Source organism: Convolutriloba macropyga, chromosome 7 (assembly GCF_964194025.1).
Source record: "Convolutriloba macropyga chromosome 7, txConMacr16.3, whole genome shotgun sequence".
In the NCBI taxonomy this organism is placed as follows: domain Eukaryota; kingdom Metazoa; phylum Xenacoelomorpha; order Acoela; family Convolutidae; genus Convolutriloba; species Convolutriloba macropyga.
Genome location: NC_134474.1, coordinates 11,207,935 through 11,233,437, shown reverse-complemented (window position 1 = coordinate 11,233,437; position 25,503 = coordinate 11,207,935). Strand labels below are relative to the sequence as shown.

Here is a 25,503-nt window from a genome sequence, read left to right as displayed (position 1 = left end):
GCTTGCTGGCACAATCAGTTGTAGAACTGGTTCTTCCGAATTTAGATTTTTGTTTCTGAACCACGTGCGATATAGAGCTCCTTTCATAATGGGCAGTTCATTCCATCTTCCCCATAGTGCTATTACATCTTGACCATGCTGAGCAGCTTCATCGTTTGTTATTGAATTTGTTCCAAAGCTTCGACAGTTCTTATTTTCGTGTACGGTTGCCCAAAAGAGAATGCGATTGATTGCCTCGTCTTGTTTTTGCATCAACCTCACGTCTGATTCGCCGTGAGTCCAATTTATTGAATCTGTTTCATCCTCGTTATCTTCTAGATCCGCTGCTCTAACGGACTGTCCACCGAGTGTTAGTCGTAGGTGATCAGCGGCTTTGCAAATTGCAGTGTTTATGTCCACAGCCTCTGGGCAATTTCCGGTCATTTCCTCTTTCTCCGGGTGCCCACTCAAGGTTCTCGTCTGTGCGCTTTGTGACACCGTCTGCGTTGGTACGTTTCATCCGTCGCGCTGAACTTGAAAATTATATTCTTGTAGGAACTGACACATTCGGAACGTCATTCCTGAGGAATCGTTGTCATTGTCTTGCCTAAAAAGCTAGCAGAGGCTAGCATGATCTGTTCTAATAATAAAGGTTAGTCCCAAATGTGTTTTTTGTGAGGACCCTGCTTGGGTATACAATTGGCCGTTCCACGCCGTCAACAACATTGAATTCACTGCTCCCAAACTTACTTTGCTGGCGTCACTGTCAATGATAAAAGGACATTCGAAGCGGTGGGATGGCATCACCGAGGCGGTGGCAAGTTCAACTCGAAGTCTATCAAAAGCTAATTGGCAACTCGAAGTCTATCAAAAGCTAATTGGCAGTCAGATTTCCAATCGAAGTGAACATCTTTCTTTGTGAGATCTGTGAGTGGCCTTGCTTTCGCTTCAAAATCTCTCAAAGCGTCGATAGTAGTTGCAAAAACCAACAAAAGATTGTATTTGTTTCACTTTTTTGGTGCTGGCCAATGTTTGACAGCCAAAACTTTGCCAGGGTCGTGTTTTACTCCTCCATTGCCAGTAATGTGACTTAGAAATACTACTTCTTGTTGAAATTATTTGCTTTTTTTAGGCATTAGCTTCAAATTCAGGTCCCGTGAAGTTTGAATTTTTGTTCTCAAATGAGCCAAGTGATCACATTTGTTTTTAGCTGTACCCCAGTACGTCGTCTAGGAAGATTAGAATAAATTGGTAGAGATAGTTCCTGAATACTTTATTCATTAACCGTTGGAATGTACCGGGTGGATTTAACAACCCAAAGGGCATTCGAACGTATTCATAAAGACCTCCATCTGGCGTCAAGAAAGTAGTTTGGTGATAATGTTCAGGCGCCACAAGAATCTGCGAATATCCTCTCGCCGAATCCTTTGATAAAAATCACCTTGGCTTCCTTCAACGCTTCGAACGACTGATCAATCTTAGGAAATGGGATGGCATCCTTGATTGTTATGTCATTTCATTTTCTGTAGTCAATGCAAACCCGATCACTCCCGTCCTTCTTCACAAGTTTTAATTGGCAACTGTAAGGACTTTGAGAGGGCCTGATGATTCCATTATCTAACCTTGCATTAACTTCTTCCCTGATAATTTCTACTTTAGGCAAGCCTGCCCTTCTGGGATGAATTTTTATTGAGGCTGTTACCAGTCTCATTTCAATGCTCCACGACATTTACGCAACCTAACCCTTTGTTTGTCACTGCGAAGACAACTCGGATCTCGCCTAGTAAGGCCTTCAGATCGTTTGTCTTTACCCGTTACCCCAGGGGCAGATAAGTCAAGAATATTCTTGGCGTCGTGTTCAAGTTGCTCCTTTTGTTTAACATCTTGTGAATGAACATCTTGACAGGTTTGAGCAGTCTCGGCAATGCGATCGAACCGGTTTTCTTCAAATTTTGGACTATTAAAACCTTTTGTAGTGTGCACAGTCATCGGGTGGTCATGAAGAACGCTTCAGTAAACGTTGCCAACTCTTTTGCTACCTCTTTTTGTATCGGAACCGTCGATCCCTCTTTCTGACTTGTCCACAGCCGATCAGTATCCAAGTCGATAATGCAACGTTGCCTCTTTAAATTTCAAGGACCAGAATAATGTGGTTTTCCAGATCATGCATTACTAAAGCTTCAACAGCAGTGTCGATTTCGCCCAACCGTAGATGCAATTTTACTCTGTCAATAACTTCAACTCGGTTACAGTCTTCTGTTTCTAGCCTACCGGAATACTTTTCCAAACGAACCCTGATGTCCAAAGAAAATAAGGTGTCAAAACTGATTATATTTGTATTTGCACCGGTATCTATAAGGAAAGCTAGCTTCATGTTGTTCAACTTGTCCGAGACTAGAATACTGTATGGCTCTTTTCCTTTCTCGAGCATTTCACAAACTTCATCTGTTGCCGATGTATTTGTAATTAAAGGCTCTTGTAACTTGTGATACATCCTTAACTGATTGGACTGTGACCCTACCTCCTTCCATATTCCTTATCGCCTCTGCCATATTCCTTTTCGCCGATATTCTTTTTCGCTGTCGAAATCCTGATCTTTTCATAATCGCCTCCGAACTCAATGCTCTATTCACAGCTTCATCAAACATCTGAGTACCCTCTCGAAATACTAATTCATAAATGTCGGAGTCGAACCAGCCATTGATAAATTGTTCCCGATTCATATCATCTCGGGACAAAGCGTTCATGTGTGTATGAGCAATATCCCCCTTAGGCTTGTACTCTACTCGAAAATTCTCGCGTTTCCTCCTTGTCACCCTGCATAAGGACCTTAAACTTAGCTAACGCTGTTCGTTGATCTCGGTAAAGCGACATGCTCGGGTCCAGATACTCAAAACCCCGCGCTAGAGTTGGAGGTAAACTGCTTCCCACTTGTCTCGTAAACCTAGCCGGCCTTGACTAGCGGGCATCATCCCAATCATTGTCTGCCAGCCATAAAAAGTGCTGCTTCCATATGATCCACGTGAGTGCTTTTTCGAGAGATACCGATCTGGCCTCAAAGTTCCCACCCTAAAACCCCACGGCCGTTGCCTGGCGCATCGTCACCCGCGTCCTCGACGTCTCTGTCCAATACGAGAGGATCGTTGGGTAGGTGTTCTCCGTTCTCACTCCTTTCCGGACGATTTTTCTCAACTTTTTTCTAAAAAAATAAGCTTACGGAGAACAAGGAGCGATGCCCACCCTGGAGCGCCACTGTTTTCTTCTGAATTTAAACTAGGCTTACAGTGAGAGGAAGCTTTTGCCCAGAAGGTCGATCACCCTTACTTAGAACAAACCAAAGTTATAAAGAAAAATGATGAAGCAAGCGCTACCTTGTTTCTCCTCTGAAATTTCCACTCGTCCACTCTTGCAGGATGTTAGAAATGCTTTGTACCAAATCACCTTAATTGATTGAAGAGCACCAACGTTCAACTCAGTTTCGAAGATTTAATCCCACTAAATCAATTGCTCTCAACCTCAGTATTTTCTCTCTCCCTCTACTTTTTCTCGATTATGTGATTACAGCTTTATCTCTTTGGGTTACGTTATCTTGTCTCTAATAAATACACTTAAAGCTCCCAAGTAAACACTGTATCTTATTTTGAGTGATTGACACATCCATAGGAAAGCCTCTATTTAACAAACGCAACATCAATTTTTGCGATCGGTATGGCTCTATTTGCGTAGGCGAAATTGGCGCCAAGGCAATTTTGCCACTGTTGTTCCTTAAGGGCAATTGTTTTAGATGTATAAGTGTTTCGCTAATTCATGCCCTCTAAAGCTAAAACAATGGATCGGGGTGCTTTTTCCTGCAATCCCTGCAATTCGTTGTCATGGCACGCCCTCTCATTTGCACCTACCCACAAAACTTCATGGCCTAACTCCCGCTAGAACACGAGCAGTTTCTGCGCAAACTTATCGTCGACTTCTCGATTACCCGAAAACTCCAAACTTAATAACTCGATTAGTGGTCAAAACGTCTTCGGATAAAAATTTCTAGTAAATATAGTGTGCCATCAACTTGCCTACCAAGTTTCTTGACCAACTAAAACCGAGAAATCCAAACTCGGAAGTGATCGGGGTGGGTATATTATGTCACTAACAGTCCTGAGTTATCGTTTTTGTACCCTATTACACTCATTTGGGGGCTAGAATTTCGTATTTTTTGGTTCTGGTTGTCCCGCAGCACAGGCGTTTCGAAATATAGGGTTAAAAATATCATCATTCGAAAGCCCTCAAAAAAGTTACACTAACCCTCCAAAAATCAAATGGGTTACTACCAATACTCCGAGTAAATCAAATTTTACGTTCCGCAGCTTGGGCGTGCGCTAGTTCCGTGCAGGTTGGCGTGGGTTCCAGCCTGAGTTTAAAATCGGATTCCTCGTTCCCAAATGTTATACCAAACTATAATTTTGCGTCAACTCTTTTATCATTGGAAATAGATGACTGCAGCTCTGAAAGTTCGGCCAGTTAACTCGTTTGTACCTGAATGCTATATTTTCACTCTAGAAGAAGCTTATCTATTTTCAATATATTTCAGTTTTTTCCATCTCTTAGTTCTGATTTGCTGCATCACCATTATACCTTGCCTAATTGTCGAAATGTTTTGCATTCTAATGTATCTGTTAAGATTCAACTTAATTCACTGTTGTCACAATTACTTTTTTCTTGCTTGTTGACAGAACTAACGAAAGAATATCTCGCGGAAGAACTAACGAAAGAACATAAATCGTTGCGGAAACAAGGGGAGTTCCAGATATAAGTAAACCGGTAGGAGTCAGACGTTGAAACCGGGGGCTTAAACTACCGGTTCCTCTGGTACTAAGTCAGAGACCTCTATTTGTTTATTTATCTATAATTTCAATTCATCAACAGGTTAAAACTAGCGGACAGCGTTCCACAAAACCTCGCCGTAGCAATCCCATTAGCAGAACCCCTGTTGTTGGGAATTAAAAAAGAAAACAAAAAAAAAAACAAGCAAACAAAAAACGCGATCAGCAATCGCGATAGAGAATATCTATTGGTAGATATTTGTAAATTTATCAGAGGAATTATTGCGTGTTCTATGTTATTGAGATAAACTTCGTTGATTCTCAATATTTACTCAGCAATTTTACTCTGAAAATGTCATCACAGTTTGGACAAGTTACTCGCCCTTTCAGTGAAGGGATAAATAAAGCTATACAGCAGTTATGTAAGCATGATCTCTATTTATCAGGTTTAAGTCGTGACCTTTGTACTCCGGCATAGAATGACACATGTCTGGTGAAATGAAGTAGAACTGGTTCAATTGTAATAAACTTGATCACATCTTAACTTTGTGTGTCAAGTAAGAAGCTTCTAGTTACGACGGCTTAATAGATAATATCCAAAAGGAATGACAGTGGTACCGTATGGTTTTGTAATGTAAGAAACGTGTTGTTAAAACATCGAATGAAAAGTACACCTAAATAACTTTAACTGGCCTATGTCCATTGTCGGATGATTGGTAGTATTGAAAAATTTGGGTAGATTTTTTGAGGTTGAGAACGTGTAAAAATATCACATGTTAGCTCACGTGGAGTTTTTATCATAGAAGACAAATTTTGTCAGATTATAGACGTCATGATTGATCAGTGCATCAATTAATTTTTTTTGTGCCTATTTTATCTACAGCATTTACTATAAACTTTGAATTTGATCAAAACTTCTTTGAAAAGCTTAGAAGTTCTCAACAATTTTACATTTATTCTCTGGGCTTTTCGGGTCTCTTCATTATAGACCCCCCCCCCCCCCCCGGCTTAGTGGTTAAATAATTTACGTTAAGCCCCTCAATCGCTGTATTTATACAATAATGTGGGGCTCTATTCTCTCGAGGGCTATAATAGGACAGATAATAGGCTTTTCTATAACAATTGCTTAAGGTCAAACGTTGACGGCATGTTGCCAGATGATGACCATAATAAGATTGTTCCCACCTTTGATCGAAACATTCTATTGCTGACAATTATGAGAGACATAATAAACATTTTTCGAGCTGACAAACTACAAGGAGGGGTGCGGGCAAGATGAAAAATTGTGCGACACAAAATGAGTTAATTGATGTCAAAAAGTCAACTAAGCTAACCCATTGCTTGAGGATTTGTTGCGTGATTCAAAAGTTGCATAAAAATCACTGGATCCGAGGATCAATTAAAAATTGACTAGAAATTTATATGACGCCAGTGCGTGCCTCTCTACGCCAAATGATTAAAAAGCCATTGGGTCTTTTTTCGCGATTGTGGAATCTGTCTTCTTATTGGTCGCCCGATTTCACGATAGAATTCAGGCCTTATGTAAAATCGACTGAAATAAACTGAGTTGCTCTAAAATTCCTCTGAGAATTACAGAATATTTAGAGTAAAGCCAAATAAATGCAAAACTGGTTTTGCTCTGGCAGGTACTGAAGACGCTGTTCAACACTTACAAACTGATGTACAAGAAGAAGCCACATATGTGGGACTTGGACCCCAAGGCAGTATCAAACAACGAACTATTCGGATATGTAGTACCCGCAACACAGGTAAAGCACTGTAATGCATTGCAAGCGTCTACCGGTACAGCCCTAGTCGAACTCCGACGCTTATCTTGCAAGATCCGGACGCCTATCTTACAAGATCTAACCTTGCAAGATCTTGCCAGATAGACGTCGAAAAAAGTTCAAGAAAAAACTTTTAAAGTCTTCTCAACAGAAAGATCATTTTCTCTTATGAGTTCAGACCGCCGAAGGGAGCTCTCTGTTCAAAACACAAACTTCCATATAATAATAATAATAATAATAAATTGTTTCCATCAGTCAATAAGTAGCTTTTCACAATTACTTGTACAAATACAATCACATATTTGACTGTGGGAGAGCACTATTGGGCCGATGGCCCGTTCTCAAGTGTCTCGTTCAGTTTATCTGGATGAAAGTGATTCAAAATGAAGAAAGAAAAAAAAAGAGGAAGCACTATTTTTGAAGGTAGCATTAAACCTAGTGAAAACATTATTCTGGTTATGGAACGCCTTTGAGTTGTGATATTAAAACTCATACAACAGTCTGACTATGTCCTCATTACCCAAAATATAATTATCTAGAAATTGATGACAGAAATTTTTTGTTTCGGCAGTAGACGTGTTTTCAATCTTTTCTATTATTTCATCATCGTAACCTAGAAGCATTCTTAAGACTCGCCTTATCCTAACTATTATTGAAAAACTGTGAAATAGATTTTTACCTTGAGTTATTTTGTTTTTAATCAACCGCCTGCTTTTTGTAAGGCAATTTTGCATTGAGAAACCCTTTGAAACTGGTGAAATATTACATTGTCCCCTTATGTTTTTTAGTGTCTGCTTAAGAACCTCATAGGCATGTAACTCCGAGGCTAAATAGATCCTATGTTTTACTCTTTCTTCGTAAGCGCTTTCAAACTTTTTTCGATGAAAAATTAGCCGCACGATACGTTTGATAACTTTGTCTATTTCCCTAATAGTTGTGATTGTTGTTGACCCGTATATCAGGACTCCGTATTGTACTATTGGCTGTATGTATGTTTTAAACGCTTTTATCATCTGTGATTCTCTCAAAACATTTCTTAGTTTATAAAAGATAGAACAATTCGACAAAAGTTTTGTGACCACGTGCTTTGAGTGCTTTGTGAAACGTAGATCGTTATCTATCGTGATGCCCAGGTATTTGAAACTTTGTTTTTCTTCAATTTTAGTGTTTTTTATAAATGTTCTTGACACAACATTTTTTTGATTTTTCTTTACAAAAAGCATGCTTTTTGTTTTTTCCTTGTTCAGTGTTAGTTTATTTTTTATGAGCCAATCATTGACGTTATCTAGTGCTCTGTCGTGATCATCGTCAATTTTCGATGCAGAACTTTTGCTCTTCACAACAGTGTCATCGGCGTATAAAATAACATTTGATTTTTTCTGGGACAAACTTAAGTCATTCATGTAGATAATAAACAACAGTGGGCCAAGAATTGATCCCTGTGGCACGCCTAGTTCTATAAGATTCAGTTTGGACTTTTTATCTCCAATTAAAGTATATTGCGTTCGTTTGGACAAATATGATTTTAAAATGTTGTATATTGGACCACGCAGACCATATTTATAACACTTTTGCAGTAAAATCTTGTGATCGACAGTATCAAAAGCTTTCTTTAAGTCTAGAAAGGTGCATTTGGTTTTTTCACTGTTGTTGTGGAGATTTGATCTTATTTCCTCTATTAAGGTTGCAATGGCATCGACTGTGCTCTTCCCGTGCCTGAAGCCAAATTGTGAATCTGAGAGAATTTCGAAAACGTTTAGGTAGTTTTGAATTCGATCAAATATAATCCGCTCAAAGACTTTCCCTATAATTGGTAGCAACGAGATGGGCCTGAAATTTGATGGGTCATCTTTATTTCCATTTTTGAAGAATGGTATAACTTTTGCTATTTTCAAACTCTCTGGGTATTGTCCAAGTTCTATGCATCTGTTAAACAAGAGTTGTAAAGGAGCTGTTAAGCAGTCAGAAACTTTTTTAATGAATCACTTATGCCTTCACTTAAATATCACTTCTGCCTTCAAGATCTTGCAAGATGGTGCGTAATCTTACAAGACTCTTGCAAGATTCTTGCAAGATAGCCGTCGTATTAGACTAGGAAGATATAAATCTACTTTTAAGAAATGGGTTGAGCAGATGAATTAAAATGCTTCAAAAATTTAAAATTTGGTATGGGATGACGCTTTGTTTGTAATAACAAAGATTAGTGCATCAACGAAAAGCAGAATAATTTTTCTGATGGTAGTCCATCTGCAACTCCTGTCTTGAGCAGAAAAAATAGTTCAGTGGTACTAGAATTTTGTATGATACCATTCAAAAGTGACAAAAAGTGTGCCCAACAACAGTAACTTTACTGTCTATATGACGAAAAATTGGTAACTTGTTTCTCTCGCTCTAGTGGGGGTCTCTGCGGGGGTTGTGAATAATACTTATAGGTTTGTAAACTACACTTAAAATTACTCGTAAGCAATTATGGCATCTGTACATGTCACTCTTCTTGTGTAACCAGATTTCACGTTATACTCGTCTTTCACGTACATTTTCTAGCTTCCAAATTTGTAAATACGCTTGAATTCGTGTACGTACATGTAGTTCATAGGGGTAATTAGGAGCTTAAGTATGAGTATGGAGTGTTGTTTTTGGTTCTACTTCCTTTCACCCCTATTCATTTAACCCCCTATCATTTAACCCCGATTTATTCAACCCTGTATCATTTAACCTCCCCCCCCCACCAGTCAAAATTGGACGGTTATCGTGCAAGATCTTGCGACATGTACACCTTCAATCAACAAAAAAACCTTATTTTATTTTTGATTATTTTTCATGGTATTTGAACACTATTTATGATTAAATGTGACTGGAATCAGTGAAAAGGCTTTTTTCACCATGTACATATTCAATCAGTAAAAAGGTTGTTTTATCGCTACGCAAAACGTTAAATCAACGTTTTTGATTGTTTTCAAGTTTAAAACTTCTAAATTTTTGTGACGGTTATCTTGCAAGATTCTTGCAAGATAAACGTTGTTTGCAAGAATCTTGCAAGATCTTACAAGATGACCGTTGGAGTTCGTCTGGGGCCTCTATCATTTCGACCCTCTATCGTTTCATCCCGCCAATTAGCAGTCGACATTAAAGGCATATATTGTCATAATTAACTGGATAAATTAATCCAACGTTCGGTTGTGATAGTTTCATATCAATTCCCACAGGCCGCTGAGGCATGGCCATGGCCCGCGATGCATGGCCAAATGAATATATTGCTATGATGAATTTAATAATCCTTATTTTATAGAAGGATTAAAATCGGGGTGAAATGATAGAGGGGTTAAACTTATATGATACAGGGGTGAATAAATCGGGCATAAATGATAGGGGGTTAAATGAATAGGGGTGAAAAATAGGAACAAAGTTGTTTTTACCTACAAATGAGTGCACAGATTCAGCATTTTCAAATAACTTAAATTAAACAGTATTGAAGGCAAAACGGAGAGACATGTATAAACTTTTTTAAACTTCGGAGAATTATTATGGTAAGCTTTTTACAATTTGAAGGGATATGGTGAGCATTGGTGTTCTTTTTATCGGTGATGTCTCAGTGAAAAAGGATGTGAAAGTATCGATCCCACGTGGAAGCGAGTATTTTGGTCAAATAGTCTGCCGAAAATCGAAAACAGGGTAACGAACAGTTTTGAATCATAATTCTGAGAAAGCCCGAGAAAAAAGTCTGAAAAAACTGCAAACTGAACAAAATTTTTGAGCAAGTGCTGTAGTTATAAAACTTTCTGATTTTAACTTTTTCTAAATGTATTGTGCGTTTATGATCAATTTTGACCACTCTAACCAATTAGTAGACTTTCAGGTGCCATTTAAGGTCAATTTTGTCAGTTTGCTTTTTTAGATTTTTTCAAGCCGTCTTTCAATTAATCTGCTTTTTGATGCCTCTTATCGGTAATGTTGAGCTGCATTAGTTGTTGTCGAATTCTTCATAATCTTAGATTAGAACGTCTTTTTTTTCTTAGCTTGTTTTAGTCAACGAGAATTGATTGCATTAGGTAATTTATATGTCTATTTTAACCAAGGTTAGTCTTTTTTATCTAATTTATTTACGTGCTTTTTTTCAGATTATTATAATAGTTTATTATAACCAAATAAAATTTTTTCAATGGAAATTTGAATTGTATTGGGGCGCTGTCTTTTTTTAAAGATCGGTTCACACATTTGCACGATTTTTGAAGTCAAATTGAACCAATCATTTTGTCCACGCCGAGACAAGAAGTGGAGCGAAAAAGCAAGTGGTTTTTCTTTGCTCTAATTTCGTAGTGGAGTGAGATAATGGTGTGTGAGATAAGAAAAATTTGCTTTCCCATTAGTGGTTCTTTGGTCACATGCGGAATTTTGACATTGATTTCTTAATTTTTAAATGTGATTTTTCTGATTTTTCTAAGTGTTTATCCCAATCCAGTCATAGTCCATTCTAGGTCTAGTTCTACTGTTTAGTCATTGAAAAATATTTGTATGGTGTCAATTGTTGATTTTTGTTGTGTTTAATGGCTCCGAAACGAAGTTTGTAGCAATTGTATTCGTCCTGTTGGTATTTATCCGATTTGTTGCTTGTTTTGCCCATTTGACTTTTGCGATTTTTTGTCTTGCCCATTTGACTTCGTCCTCACGAATAGGATAAACTGGTAACGCCCAGCGGGCCTTAAGTTCTGTTGGAGCCTTTCTGCTCCCTAGTCTCTTAGTATGCGATTAACAGAAACAGTTTTGGAAACTTATACTTACGGTGTGAAGGGCGGTTTTTAGAGTTGACCATCACCCCCCTCCCAAATAAGCTAAAGTTAGCCTCAGAACCGCGGTTTTTTACTGACGAAGCCAACCGCTCGCCGCCGTTGGAGAGCAATTTGCCCGACGTTTGGCGGTTATGTTTTAATTACGTTCGTGGACCCCTTTGTATTTGTTTAATGCGCCCCGTCAGCCTCTCAGCAGCTATTTTTAGGCGCTCTCCATTTTTTTTCAATTCGCTTTATCATTTGATCACGTTTTTCGTTCTACATAAGTCAGGATTTTCACGTTTGACTTGTGACTTGCCTCACTCACTATTTCAACTTAAGGGACTTTAAATTCTATCACGCATTTAAATACGCGATGTATTGAATAGGTCAATGTCGAAAGGGCAAAACCAAAAGATGCGGGATAAACCGATCAAAATTCTTTAGAGCGAGTACCTGCTTGCTGGCATTAGTATTAAACTTAAAACCTTTGTTTAGATGCTGAACTAGGTATTGACACTTTTTTGACACTTCTGAAAAATTCTGACAATTTCTATCTCTTCTTTTTTAATAGCCCTACAGCGATAGCTGGGGCTATTATTGGCCTTCTCTTGGTTTTGTTATGACTCGAAGAGGAGTATTGGTTTTCTTAAGGTTTTTTTAACCTGAAGTACTATTTGTTCAGGCGGTGTTTTGACCTAATAGTCAAAGTGAGTAAAATTGCCGTGTGAACTAATTTTTTCTGAGCGAGAGAAGTTCTTTGTTCATGCGCTGCATTCAGTGAATGACTTTTTGAAAAGTGTTTTTGAGAGTTTGGCGCATATAGATGACAGCTTTTGGCCGTATTTTTGTCCTTTTAGCCCAAGTTTTTTGTAAATTGGTTTTGGGTAGAAGTAAATCTTGATCGATGCCGCTCGAATTTGCAGTACCACAGTGTTTCTGAGAGCTTAATATTGCATTTCAAGTGCAAAATTTGCCCACATTTTTCTATTTTTCGTCAATTCTTGGCTTTTTAAATTCCTTCATTTTTGGCTCTTGGAGCGGACATTTTTGGCTCTCCGAGAAATATTTTTTTTGACATTTTCTGAACTGGGTGCCACTTTTTGACGTGAAGTGTTTTTGTTTTATATAATTGTACACATACTAATACGATTTTGGCGGTTTCTGTCTAAGTTTATTTGTACTGTTTGTTTGTACTTTGATTTTATTTACAACAAAAAGCCTTTGGTGCAACGTCGATGTTTTTGTGTTCGTTTTGTTGCTAATTGAGTTGTTATTGGCGATAACTTTTTAACAAGTTATTGGCGATAACTTGTTTTAATATTACGCAATTGAGATGTTTTAACTTTTTCTGAGACAGGAACTGGCCAAAAATTGTAGTGTATGTAATTTAATGGCTATGTAATGTTCTTAAACTTCGATGGCTTACTAACAAAAAATCTATATTTTTTTCCACCTCATTTCATTTTGATTTTTAATGAATTTCAAATTTAATTTTTTGATTTTTCAGAAATTGAATTTTTTTTATCGTCTTCACAATGTATTCTCCACAACCTAGCATGTTTCTTACATTGTCCTAAGACTTGCAGTTTTATTACCTCTGACTTTTTAAAATGAAATTTATCAATTTGAACTGATAATTTTTGTCTTTTTCCGTTGAATTTCCTAGTTTTTTGTTTGCAATAAGTTTTATATGGCCTTGAGGCTGTGCTTACTCCACTTTTACAAATTCTGAACAACAATCTTTTTCAGCGAATGTTCTTAGGGCTTGGTTTTTTAAAATACGAATTTTTGCGTCTGAATATTGTTCTGTCTTTTTCATGATTAATTTGATTTAATTTTTTAATCACTTTTTTAGTTTTCTTGCCTTCATTGTGATTTGAAGCGATAACTTATTCTTACAGTTAAAGCGACAACTTTTGTTTATTTAAAAATAGGTTTTCGATTGAGAGAACTTGATAATTTTTGTGACAATTTTTGGCCATTTCTGGCAGCATTCATATTTGTCTTCCAGAGAGGTTTATTGGTAGCCTAACAAGGCTTTACATTTGCAGCTCGCGTACTTTGATGTTTTACAAAAAAATTTACAAAAAAATTTGCCTGTTCTGTATATAGGAATACTGTAACTTATCTTATTATTTTGACTGATTTCTCTTGTTGTAAGCAGTCAATTTAGGAGGAACCAGTTAATATAAAAGTTAATTTGTTCACGAAGAAGACTCTTTAAGTCGTTTCGGAAATTCATCCGGCTATGTCTTTTTATTTCATCGTCAAGATTTTTGTTACAATATTATGACGTCACAACCACTTCAAACCTGCTTTTTGTTCATTCTTTCATGCAATTTCAACTGAAGTGCGTGCGTGATGTCATTTTGTAAACGTGTGTGTCTTTATTCAAATTTTTCGCTTGACAATTTTGCGCTTTCCTTCTAGAACATTCTTTGACTTCTCAAGTGACTTTTTCACGCTTTCGCTCTTCTTTTTGTGCGAAGTAAAGCTTGTTGTTAAAATAATTTGGTTGCAGCAGAGCAAGAATAAGGTTCTGGTGGAGCGGTCATAAGTGGTTGGTGTCACGTTTCGGGAGGTCAGTGGTTCGAATCCCGGGCGAGGACAGGATTTTTTGCACCAATAAAGAAAAATTATTCTAGGCTAGAGAGCCTGAATTAACAGCCACAGCCTCGCCTGTCGTACAAGAGCAATTTTTCCGACATTTGTCGGTTTATGTTTAAGTTTTTGGTCACACGTGACTTACCTCACTCTCAATAATGACTTCCTCACTTTGAAATTGACTTTTCGTTAATTCAATGAGATACGTTCAAGTGAATGTATGGCACTCTAAATGAAGGTTATTTGAGAGCCGCTAATAGAGGCTGCATTACCTTATACAAATTTTAATCAAAAAATAACATGCCATCCTTAATTTAAGGAAAAGCATTTTCATGTTCTGTTTTTTACTGTGTTTTTGAGACTGCAGATCTACGAAGTTTTTGCGGCTGTTTTTCGGCAATCTGCCAGCTATGTTTTTCTTATCCTGTTTTAGTCCCAAGGCCCATCAAGAGCGTCAGCGCCGGTTTTTACCCGGCAATTTGGCGGCAATGTTTTTTAGAACAGTTTTTATTGCCGTTTACAATACTACATGTCATATCCTTATTCTGTGATTGAACAAGAACAGAATCATAAAGCATAAAATCGTTTGTACAATTTTGAGTTGTGGGGCAACTTGCAGTGAGAAATGTTATTATGGCACGTCAGATTTTTTGGTTATTTTTTCTGGTTTCATTGGCATGCATTGTTCGAGATCAATTTGTCCGTGACTAGTGGGTTTATATTTTAAGTTTTGTACTCAAGTTTATCAATTTTTCAGCCAATAAGCTCCAACCTATTCAAAAATTGGCTGTTCTAGAACAAAAAATAACATGCCATCCTTAATTTAAGGAAAAGCATTTTCATGTTCTGTTTTTTACTGTGTTTTTGAGACTGCAGATCTACGAAGTTTTTGCGGCTGTTTTTCGGCAATCTGCCAGCTATGTTTTTCTTATCCTGTTTTAGTCCCAAGGCCCATCAAGAGCGTCAGCGCCGGTTTTTACCCGGCAATTTGGCGGCAATGTTTTTTAGAACAGTTTTTATTGCCGTTTACAATACTACATGTCATATCCTTATTCTGTGATTGAACAAGAACAGAATCATAAAGCATAAAATCGTTTGTACAATTTTGAGTTGTGGGGCAACTTGCAGTGAGAAATGTTATTATGGCACGTCAGATTTTTTTGTTATTTTTTCTGGTTTCATTGGCATGCATTGTTCGAGATCAATTTGTCCGTGACTAGTGGGTTTATATTTTAAGTTTTGTACTCAAGTTTATCAATTTTTCAGCCAATAAGCTCCAACCTATTCAAACATTGGCTGTTCTAGAACAAAAAAACAAAACGCTGGCTTGTGATGAACGTAACTAAGACCCTGATTTTTAGTCAATATTGAAGAAATAATTTTAAAAATTTAAATAATAAATCAAAAATGAATCTATTCACATCTCCGTCACCAGGATATTTTTATGGCGTTGATATCATGCTGCTTGTGTTACGTCTCTTTTTTTGGATGAGATTTTAGCCATTATTTGAATAAAAACGTAAAATCATGACGCCCAAATTTTTGCTTGCCGTTTACTTGAGATTTATATGAAAAACTGCAACAGATATTCAGAAACTATTTTGTAATAGGTTTTTGTTTGAACGAATTTTTTTCCTGACTGTTTGGGTTCTTAACTTCATTTCTTTATCAGTATCGCTTTTTTCACAAAGTTGAAAAGTCGGTAAATTTTGGTCAGAAACAGCCAAATAACATCTGGGTATAACCTGCTCCTGCGGAGGATAATTTTTTTTGTCAAGAATTTGGTCTGAAGTCTTTGTTTAGAACATTTTACAACTTCTCAACAACACTCTTTTTCAGCGAATGTTCTCAGGGCTTGGTTTTTTAAAAAACGGATTTTTGCGTCTGAATATTGTTCTGTCTTTTTCATGATTAATTTGATTTAATTTTTTTAATCACTTTGTGAGTTTTTTTCCTTCATTGTGATTTGAAGCAATTTTTTACAGTTAAAGCGACAACTTTTGTTTAGTTGCCATTTGATTACCGTTTTTATATTGTAAAAATAGGTTTTCGATTGAGAGAACTTGATAATTTTTGTCAAAATTTTTGGCCATTTCTGGCAGCATTCATATTTGTCTTCCAGAAAGGTTTATTGGTAGCCTAACAAGGCTTTACATCTGCAGCTCGCGTACTTTGATGTTTCACAAAAAAATTTACTTACAAAAAAATTTGCCTGTTTTGTATATAGGAGTACTGTAACTTATCTTAATATTTTGACTGATTTCTCTTGTTGTAAGCAGTCATTTTAGGAGGAACCAGTTGATTTAAAAGTTAATTTTTTCACAAAGAAGACTCTTTAAGTCGTTTCCGAAATTCTTCCGGCTATGTCTTTTTCATCGTCAAGATTATTGTTACGACCTTATGACGTCACAACCACTTCAAATCTGCTTTTTGTTCATTCGTTCATGCAATTTCAAATGAAATGCGTGCGTGACGTCATTTTTCGCTCTCAGTTACCAATTTTTTTTGTTTATTCGCGCGATTAATAGTTCTTGAACGAAGTTCATTGCAAATATTGTAAACGTGTGGGTCTTTTTTTATTCAAAATTTTCGCTTGACAATTTTGCGTTTTTCTTCTAGAGCATTCTGACTTCTCAAGTGACTTTTTCACGCTTTCGCTCTTCATTTTTGAGTGATCTCTATTGCTCTCACTCCGAAGTAAAGCTTGTTGCTAAAATAAATTGGTTGCAGCAGAGCAGGAAAAAGGTTCTGATGGAGCAGTTATAAGTGGTTGCTGTCACGGTTCGGGAGGTCAGTGGTTCGAATCCCGGGCGAGGACAGGATTTTTTGCACCCATAAAGAAAAATTGATCTAGGCTACAGACCCTGAATTAACAGCCACAGCCTCGCCTTTCGTTCAAGAGCAATTGTTCCGACATTTGTCGGTTTATGTTTAAGTTTCCGGTCACACGTGACTTACCTCACTCTCAAAAATGACTTCCTCACTTGGGAATTGACTTTTCGTTACTTCAATGAGATACGGTCAGGTGAATGTATGGCACTCTAAATGAAGGTTGTTTGAGAGCCCCTAATAGAGGCAGCATTAATTTATACAAATTTTAATCAAAATATAACATCCCATCCTTAATTTAGGGAAAACTAAATTTGTGGTCTGTATTTTACTGTGTTTTTGAGACTGCAGATCTACGTAGCTTTTGCGGCTGTTTTTTGGCAATCTGCCAGCTATGTTTTTCTTATTCTGTTTTAGTCCCAAGGTCCATCAAGAGCGTCAGCGCCGGTTTTCCCCCGGCAATTTGGCGGCAATGTTTTTTTATATCAATTTTTTTTGCCGTTTACAATACTACATGTCATATCCGTATTCTGTGATTGAACAAGAACAGAATCATAAAGCATAAAGTCGTTTGTACAATTTTGGGTTGTGGGGCAACTTGCAGTGAGAAATGTTATTATGGCACGTCAGATTTTTCGGTTTTCTGGTTTCATTGGCATGCATTGCTCGAGATGAATTTGTCCGTCACTAGTGGGTTTATATTTTAAGTTTTGTACTCAAGTTTATCAATTTTTCAGCCAATAAGCTCCAACCTATTCAAAAATTGGCTGTTCTAGAACAAAAAATAACATGCCATCCTTAATTTAAGGAAAAGCATTTTCATGTTCTGTTTTTTACTGTGTTTTTGAGACTGCAGATCTACGAAGTTTTTGCGGCTGTTTTTCGGCAATCTGCCAGCTATGTTTTTCTTATCCTGTTTTAGTCCCAAGGCCCATCAAGAGCGTCAGCGCCGGTTTTTACCCGGCAATTTGGCGGCAATGTTTTTTAGAACAGTTTTTATTGCCGTTTACAATACTACATGTCATATCCTTATTCTGTGATTGAACAAGAACAGAATCATAAAGCATAAAATCGTTTGTACAATTTTGAGTTGTGGGGCAACTTGCAGTGAGAAATGTTATTATGGCACGTCAGATTTTTTGGTTATTTTTTCTGGTTTCATTGGCATGCATTGTTCGAGATCAATTTGTCCGTGACTAGTGGGTTTATATTTTAAGTTTTGTACTCAAGTTTATCAATTTTTCAGCCAATAAGCTCCAACCTATTCAAAAATTGGCTGTTCTAGAACAAAAAATAACATGCCATCCTTAATTTAAGGAAAAGCATTTTCATGTTCTGTTTTTTACTGTGTTTTTGAGACTGCAGATCTACGAAGTTTTTGCGGCTGTTTTTCGGCAATCTGCCAGCTATGTTTTTCTTATCCTGTTTTAGTCCCAAGGCCCATCAAGAGCGTCAGCGCCGGTTTTTACCCGGCAATTTGGCGGCAATGTTTTTTAGAACAGTTTTTATTGCCGTTTACAATACTACATGTCATATCCTTATTCTGTGATTGAACAAGAACAGAATCATAAAGCATAAAGTCGTTTGTACAATTTTGGGTTGTGGGGCAACTTGCAGTGAGAAATGTTATTATGGCACGTCAGATTTTTCGGTTTTCTGGTTTCATTGGCATGCATTGCTCGAGATGAATTTGTCCGTCACTAGTGGGTTTATATTTTAAGTTTTGTTCTCTAGTTTATCAATTTTTCAGCCAATAAGCTCCAACCTATTCAAACGTTGGCTGTTCTAGAACAAAATAACAAAACGCTGGCTTGTGATGAACGTAACTAAGCCCTTGATTTTTAGTCAATATTGAAGAAATAATTTAAAAAATTTAAATAATAAATCAAAAATGAATCTATTCACATCTCCGTCACCAGGATATTTTTATGGCGTTGATATCATGCTGCTTGTGTTACGTCTCTTCTTTTGGATGAGATTTTAGCCATTATTTGAATAAAAACGTAAAATCATGACGCCCAAATTTTTGCTTGCCGTTTACTTGAGATTTATATGAAAAACTGCAACAGATATTCAGAAAATATTTTGTAATAGGTTTTTGTCTGAACGAATTTTTTTCTGATTGTTTGGGTTTTTAACTTTATTTTTTTTATCAGTATCGCTTTTTTCACAAAGTTGAAAAGTCGGTAAATTTTGGTCAGAAACAGCAAAATAACGTCTGGGTATAGCCTGCTCCTGCGGAGTATAAATTTTTTTGTCATGAAATTGGTCTGAAAATCTCCGTGCGGGAAAATTTGTGTGACATCGAAATCCGTGTTTAAAGTGGAATAGCTGTGTTGACCTATAGTGGAGTTTTGCTGAAATATGGCATTTAAGATAAATTTCACTCATTCAAGAAATTTCGAATTTCAATTAAATTTGAAGTTTTGCGTACTTGTTTATACAAGTTTTTGACCAGCAGTTTTTAAATATTTTCTCCAAATATTGCTAAGCTACCCGACGTGACGCGACTGCTAAAGCGGAAGCGAAATCCGATTGGAAATGCTCGCTCCCATTTTTTAAGCTCGCAGTTACTAACACAGTTTCTAATCCGAGTTAATTTTCCCGCCTCATAAATGTGCCAATTCGAGCCTGGTAGTTACACTTAATGAACGTTAAACATTCGCGGGAGAATTTTTGTTTTTGACAGTCTTTCGCCGTGTTTTTTGTAGAAAGTGAACTTGTTCTTGACAGTTATTTTTAATGCTTTTTTTACAAATGCTTGTTGTGCGTATTGAATTCAATGAAAAATGATGTAATTGAGTTTTGTTGTGCAGGAATGGTCTGATGGTCAGTTTTCGTGGATTATGCGGACATTGGCCAATATAGAGGGAAATGCACCCAAGTGGATTGTGTTAGATGGAGACATTGACCCAATGTGGATTGAGTCACTCAACACTGTTATGGACGACAACAAGGTTATATTTCAAGTAATTTCAGTACCGATGGGAGGAGAGGGGGGGGGGGGTGTTCTGCAATCAATCGCACGGCGATTTTAGTGATGTAATCAATTTTAGTGATGTTTTTGGTGATCCAGAAACTGAACCTCATTTGATAGCAAATTTTAATGTGTTAGGTGTAAGGATAAAATTTTCCGTACCAGCTTATGATTGGGACAGACACACATATCAAACACTTGACAATGTTTTTTGCGCTATTTCTGCGAAATTTTGAAAATATATCTATGGCAAGCTTTTATTAAAAGTACATGAAATATTTTGCCGTTCAATCAATTTTGCGGATATTTCCCATTATAAACTGTCACTTTTGTGGGCATAGAGCATCTAACCACCCCCCCCCCCCGCGCGCTGAATCTCTCTTTAATAAACCATATAATGAAGGGATGTAATATTGTGGTGGCTATAGATTGAAGGACCTTATTTCAACTGGTTTAGGTGCTGACCCTCGCCTCTAATGAACGAATCCCTTTGAACCCATCAATGAGACTCATGTTTGAAATCTCCCACCTGAAGACAGCGACTCCTGCCACAGTGTCCAGAGCGGGAATTCTATTCATAAATGCCCTGGACGTTGGCTGGAAACCGATGGTGGACTCCTGGATCGAGACACGAGATTCGCCTATTGAGAAAGGATACCTACCCATACTATTTGATAAAGTTAGTGAATGTTTTTCTGTTGTGCCCTCTCTGCCTGCGTATTTTTTCTCATCTTTTCCTTGGAAATAGAAAACCATTAGATTTAAATATATATAGCTCGGGTACTTTTTTGAAGTTTCTGAATTAAAAAATGTATTTTGCACTTAGAACAAAAAATGATTAAAAATGAGTTTAATTTCTTTAAAACAAACTTGAGGTTCCACACCTAAATGACCTCTGCGCCCGTTGGCCTCTACCGGCATCCTTCAAGCGGAGCGCGTCCAGACTATTGTTCATATTTTCATGCTCTTGATTTGTTTATGAGGATATAAATCGAGTATAGGATACCTCGGTGACATCTCAAATGTGGTTTGAGTAGAGGTCATTTCATTGTGGGACCTCAACTTCGGCAACGTGGTTATGTTTTAGTATGTGAACATGTGTCTGGAGGTGTTGAGGGCGAGGAACTACAAGAAGGTCACTCCTATCACTGACATTGCACATGTCGAGATGCTCATCAAATTACTGAGCAGTCTACTCAAGAACACTCGCAACTTACCTGTTGAGCCTCCGAACCCAAAGGTAAATAAATTCTAGTTTCAGTTAAAATTCGGCACGTGACTATTATTGAATCCCGGCACACTATGGAGGGCGGAAACCTGAACCTCAGTATTTATAGAATTGATGACAACAATGTGTTATTGTGCTTATGGGAAGGAGTCTTGCAAAGTGTTAACAGATGGGTGTATAGTTTCAAGTTTTTTTCCAGGCAAGATTTTAGTATTGTATGAATTTTGCAAAAAAAAAAACAGTTGCTTTGCAATACTCTTACTTCACAGGCACGAACTGTAAATTTTTTAAAGCTCTAGCATTTTCTTTTTTAAAAGCAAGGTGGCATCTGCCGCTGGCGAACGTCAAATGAATATAACCTAACCACAGAAACTGGGGCAGTAACAGTTGAGTTGCAGCTCAAACGACGATACCGTAGCATTCTACTTATCGAATTGTAATGAATTACAAGACGCAGAAACATAACTTTTAGTGCTCAAGTGAGTTTCTGTTGCCATAGTGTTGCTGAGTTATAGAGAGCAAGGCGTTCTCTGCTGCTCTTGTTGGTGAGCGCTGTTTTGTGTTGCTTTGATAGTCTCCCTTTACTCGTTTTTTCTGGCGACCATAATTTTAAATATAACTAGACCTCTGACTTTTACTACGATGTAAAAGATGAAAAAGGCCAATGACAACACAAAAGGGATAAAATGAACAACAAACACAAAAGAGGGTTAACCCTTAAAGCTGTTTCTGTTTTTCCTCCTATGCAATCTGAGCTCCAACAGTGGACAAAAAGGTGACAATATAAGTGGTAAAACGTGCAATTTGAGTCAGTACCCCTACTAAATATCTTGGATCATTCTGTCCATTTTACCTCGTTAATTCCAAAAAACGTGTATCAGTTCATGTAAAAAGTTCAGCAAGGAATTTTTGCGCCAAGGGAACGGATATTCAAAAGATTGTAGTAAATTACATTATGATGAAACGATGTTGAGAAAATTAGCCAAATTTGTTTTGACTGGTTTAAGAATTGGTCTAAAATTTGATTGCCATCGAATATGAAAAAAAATGAGAAAAAATTCAGAGTTTAAAATTTATCCGAAATACTATTCGAATATTGCTGAAAGGAAAGCACATATACAAATGCTTCAGACGAGTTATTGTTTTCTCTTCTTTTTTCTTTCTTTACGTCTTTCTTTCTTCATTTTTGCTTTTTCATTCACCTGTTTTTCTCAACAAGATTGAGCCGGTGTTTGCACCTTCTTTGATTGGCAAGATTTGACAAAGCAACACGAAACTGGTTTAAGGCTGAATTTCTGCATTCCATTGTGATTACCAATCTTCATAATAATTAATAGTCCTGAGTGTTTGCGGCCAATGAAAGCAGAAAAACTTTTCTTTTAAACGTTTCCCTTCAATCAAAAACGTGAAGATAAACAAAAAATGATTGGAGCTGTGAATTTTTCTGAAGCATTTTTACAATTGTAGCTTTCTTGGAACTGAAAGGCGGCAACCATCGTGTGTTTTGGCAAAAGTGGCACAGCAAAAGTTTTTTTCAAATTTGTACCTTTTTTGCCCTGGATTGTGAAAAGCCCAGTTCTTGCAATTTATGAAAAGCGCAATGTGCGAAGTGGAACCAGCATCCATAACGAATCGAAAACGCGAAAGATATCATCAAAGCAAAAATAATGCCAGTACCGCAGTCTGTTTGCAATGTCGCCGGAACACAGTTTAAGGAAAATTATTGCGTATCGCCAACATTTTTGTTATAAGATTTAAAAAATTGTAAAATCCTTGTGATTTTTGATCTCGAAAGCGTCCAACCTCAACCCTGGAACTTTCCAATCATCGTTATTCCCAGCTGTTCCAAAGTGTCCATAAATCTGGGAAATTATTTTGGAGTGGTGCTAAATGTTCCATCTATAAGAAGATTTCTCAATCTGATGAAAATATCAAATGTCTGAATTATGCAAAATCTTAAATACCTCCCTCTTTTTGAAGCCAATTTTTTTTATTGTTTTTGTTAATCTCCAACTTTTCGGTATTAAAATATCTGGGGGCCGACTTAGTTTTTGTTGAATTGGAGTTGCATTCCTCAATTTAATTTGGGCTGGAAACTGCAAAACGTTTGATTGAACAATGGCTTTCTTGTAAGATAAATATGCATCATAGCCTTTTTTCAGTCTCTCTGCAATCAAATCTACCAATTGGCCTATATTGACTTTTTCGACTAATTTTCACGTCGGCTAATTTTCAGGGCGTCCAATAGAAGATTATGATTCCTATTATACTGAACAATGCTATTGTCTCAAGGTTCCGCACAATACCGTAATATTATTTAAAAATCTATTGGCAGCCGTGCTGGCTCCTAATGTGAGCTAACTGCAATAATCAATTCTTGTTCAATTTTTCTAAGATCTGCCAAGCTGAGTATTTTAGTTTCCCTTTTAAAATCTTTCACGCGTTTTACCTGAAACTCAAAAAACGTTTTGGTCGTGTGCTGCCATTCATAGTTCTGTATTTTGATAGCTACTCAGAGGCATTTGTTAGTACTTCTGTGCAGGCAGATGACGCCCTAAAGACTGAATTCAGACTCTTCAATAGAAAATGAAAAGTTCGCATAAAGTTTTGTCTGAGATTTTTAGGGAAGGGAGAAGAGTACTTTGTTTCTTTTAGGAAATTAAGAAACCTTTTTGTGGTTTAATTTAGACTTTTTCTTTGTACTTGATGAAAAAGTTTAGGCTATATAAGTTGTGTTAAATGGTGAAGCTTAACGTGTGTAGAAAAAGCAAAAAAGACTTATTTTTTGAATTTTATTATTCGAAAAGTGTGTTTATTCTCACATTGTTTTGTGTGGTTTTTTTTACAAAAATTTTGGTGAATGAAACATTAATTTGTGAGAACGTAATTGATGTAATTCATCATTTACGAGTTGCATGAGTTGTTAAAAGACAATTTTTGACAAAAATTGGGGTCGGTCATATGTAAGATCTTAACATGCAAAGGGATGGGCTGAAGGATTGGCTGTTAAATTTTACCAGATAAGCATTTTTTTTAATCTTCAAAAATGTAAATTTAAAGTTATAACCACAACAAAAATGTTTGGTTGAATATTTACATTTTCAAAATCGCCTCGTAATATATGAATAGTTTGGTCTTTATACTTCAGTAGAAAAAGTATATGCACGTCCATGCAGTTTGACCATTTCGCTGCTTAGTTTTTTCTTAAATTTATTTTTAGTTTTTTTTTGGGTTTCAATTGGTAAATTATTCCACTTCCTAGAAAAATTTCTGATCAGTGACCTGTCATTCCATTTGAATCGGCACTTATTCTTTGGAAAAAACTGGGGAGTTCTGGAGTTTTTGGTCAAATCATACTTTCCAAATATCCTGAATGAGGAGTTTCTTTATAGTGAGAGGAGGTATATTGTCTTGCCTAATTATTGGGAACCAGTATTTGAATACAATTTTTAACCTCGGCTGACTGGAATTGACCATTTTCTCGAAGATCACAATTTAACAACTTTTCTTTTCAGTTTTTCAAACGAAATTGGGTCAAACAAATTAGTGAGCGCAAATTGTTTGTTTGTAGGATCTGCTAGAGCTGTACTTTGTGTGGGCGTGTGTGTGGGCATTCGGGGCTCAGCTGACACGTGACCAAGTTAAAGACTACAGAGAAGTGTTCTCCATTTGGTTCTCAGGTCAGATATTTAACAGGATGATCTCTATTAACTTGTTCTATTAACTAACAAGAACCAAAAATAAAGGAGAATTATCAATTGAAAAAAATCAATAAAAAAGCATTTTATGGAAACTATTGCTTAAAAACTCTTAAATTTATTTGCAAAAATGATTCTTACGGATAAAAGAATCAATCGAGACCAAGACAGAGGTCTCGATTAATTCTTTTATCCTATTATATTCTTATAATCTAATAATCTATTATTTTCTTAATCATAGAACAAAATTTTTCGACAGTATTTTTGCAGATTTCCTCCTTTCATTGCACTTTTAGAGTTCTACTGCACTGTGACACTTTACTTTTTTTTTGGGGGGGGGGGGTGGCACATTGGTCATGAAATCCGCAACAAGAAAAATTTAACCAATTAAAAGAAAGATTCTTACACACTTTGTCATCCCTGGCCGAGGTCCCATACCGACAAAAAAAATTTTTATCCAGACAAAAGTGACTTCAACTTTGGGGGGGGGGGGGGGGGACATATGCAAGTTGCACCTTGGATGGTCTGGCCATACCGACCTCTTGTCTTCATCTTCTTTTGGTATCAGATGCCTCTTTTACATGTTTTAATTTGAAATTTTCATAGGAGAATGCAAGCATATAAAGTTTCCACAGCAGGGCACTGTGTTTGACTATTACATTAAAGAGGAGGCACCCTACGAGCCAAAGAGTGCCAGACATGAACCCAAGTTCAACTGGCCTAAATTCGCCCCATGGAGTGAAAAAGTGACCCCGTTTGAGATGCAGGAGGGCACTCCCATCCAAGTAAGATTCCTAATTGAAGTGTAGTTGAATTTCCTA

General features: G+C 36.9%; 1 protein-coding gene across 4 annotated transcripts in view; it reads left to right on the top strand.

Annotated features, from left to right (window-relative positions):
- Positions 1 to 25,503, top strand: part of LOC142342601 (dynein beta chain, ciliary-like) — a 300,993-nt gene that overhangs the window by 148,752 nt on the left and 126,738 nt on the right. For all 4 annotated transcript variants that reach the window (XM_075393992.1, XM_075393990.1, XM_075393991.1 and 1 more), the window contains 6 exons: positions 6,437 to 6,559; positions 19,596 to 19,736; positions 20,214 to 20,435; positions 20,844 to 20,996; positions 24,556 to 24,664; positions 25,289 to 25,467. In XM_075393992.1, the coding sequence (XP_075250107.1) occupies positions 6,437 to 6,559; positions 19,596 to 19,736; positions 20,214 to 20,435; positions 20,844 to 20,996; positions 24,556 to 24,664; positions 25,289 to 25,467 (927 nt within the window). The remainder of the gene's footprint in view (positions 1 to 6,436; positions 6,560 to 19,595; positions 19,737 to 20,213; positions 20,436 to 20,843; positions 20,997 to 24,555; positions 24,665 to 25,288; positions 25,468 to 25,503) is intronic.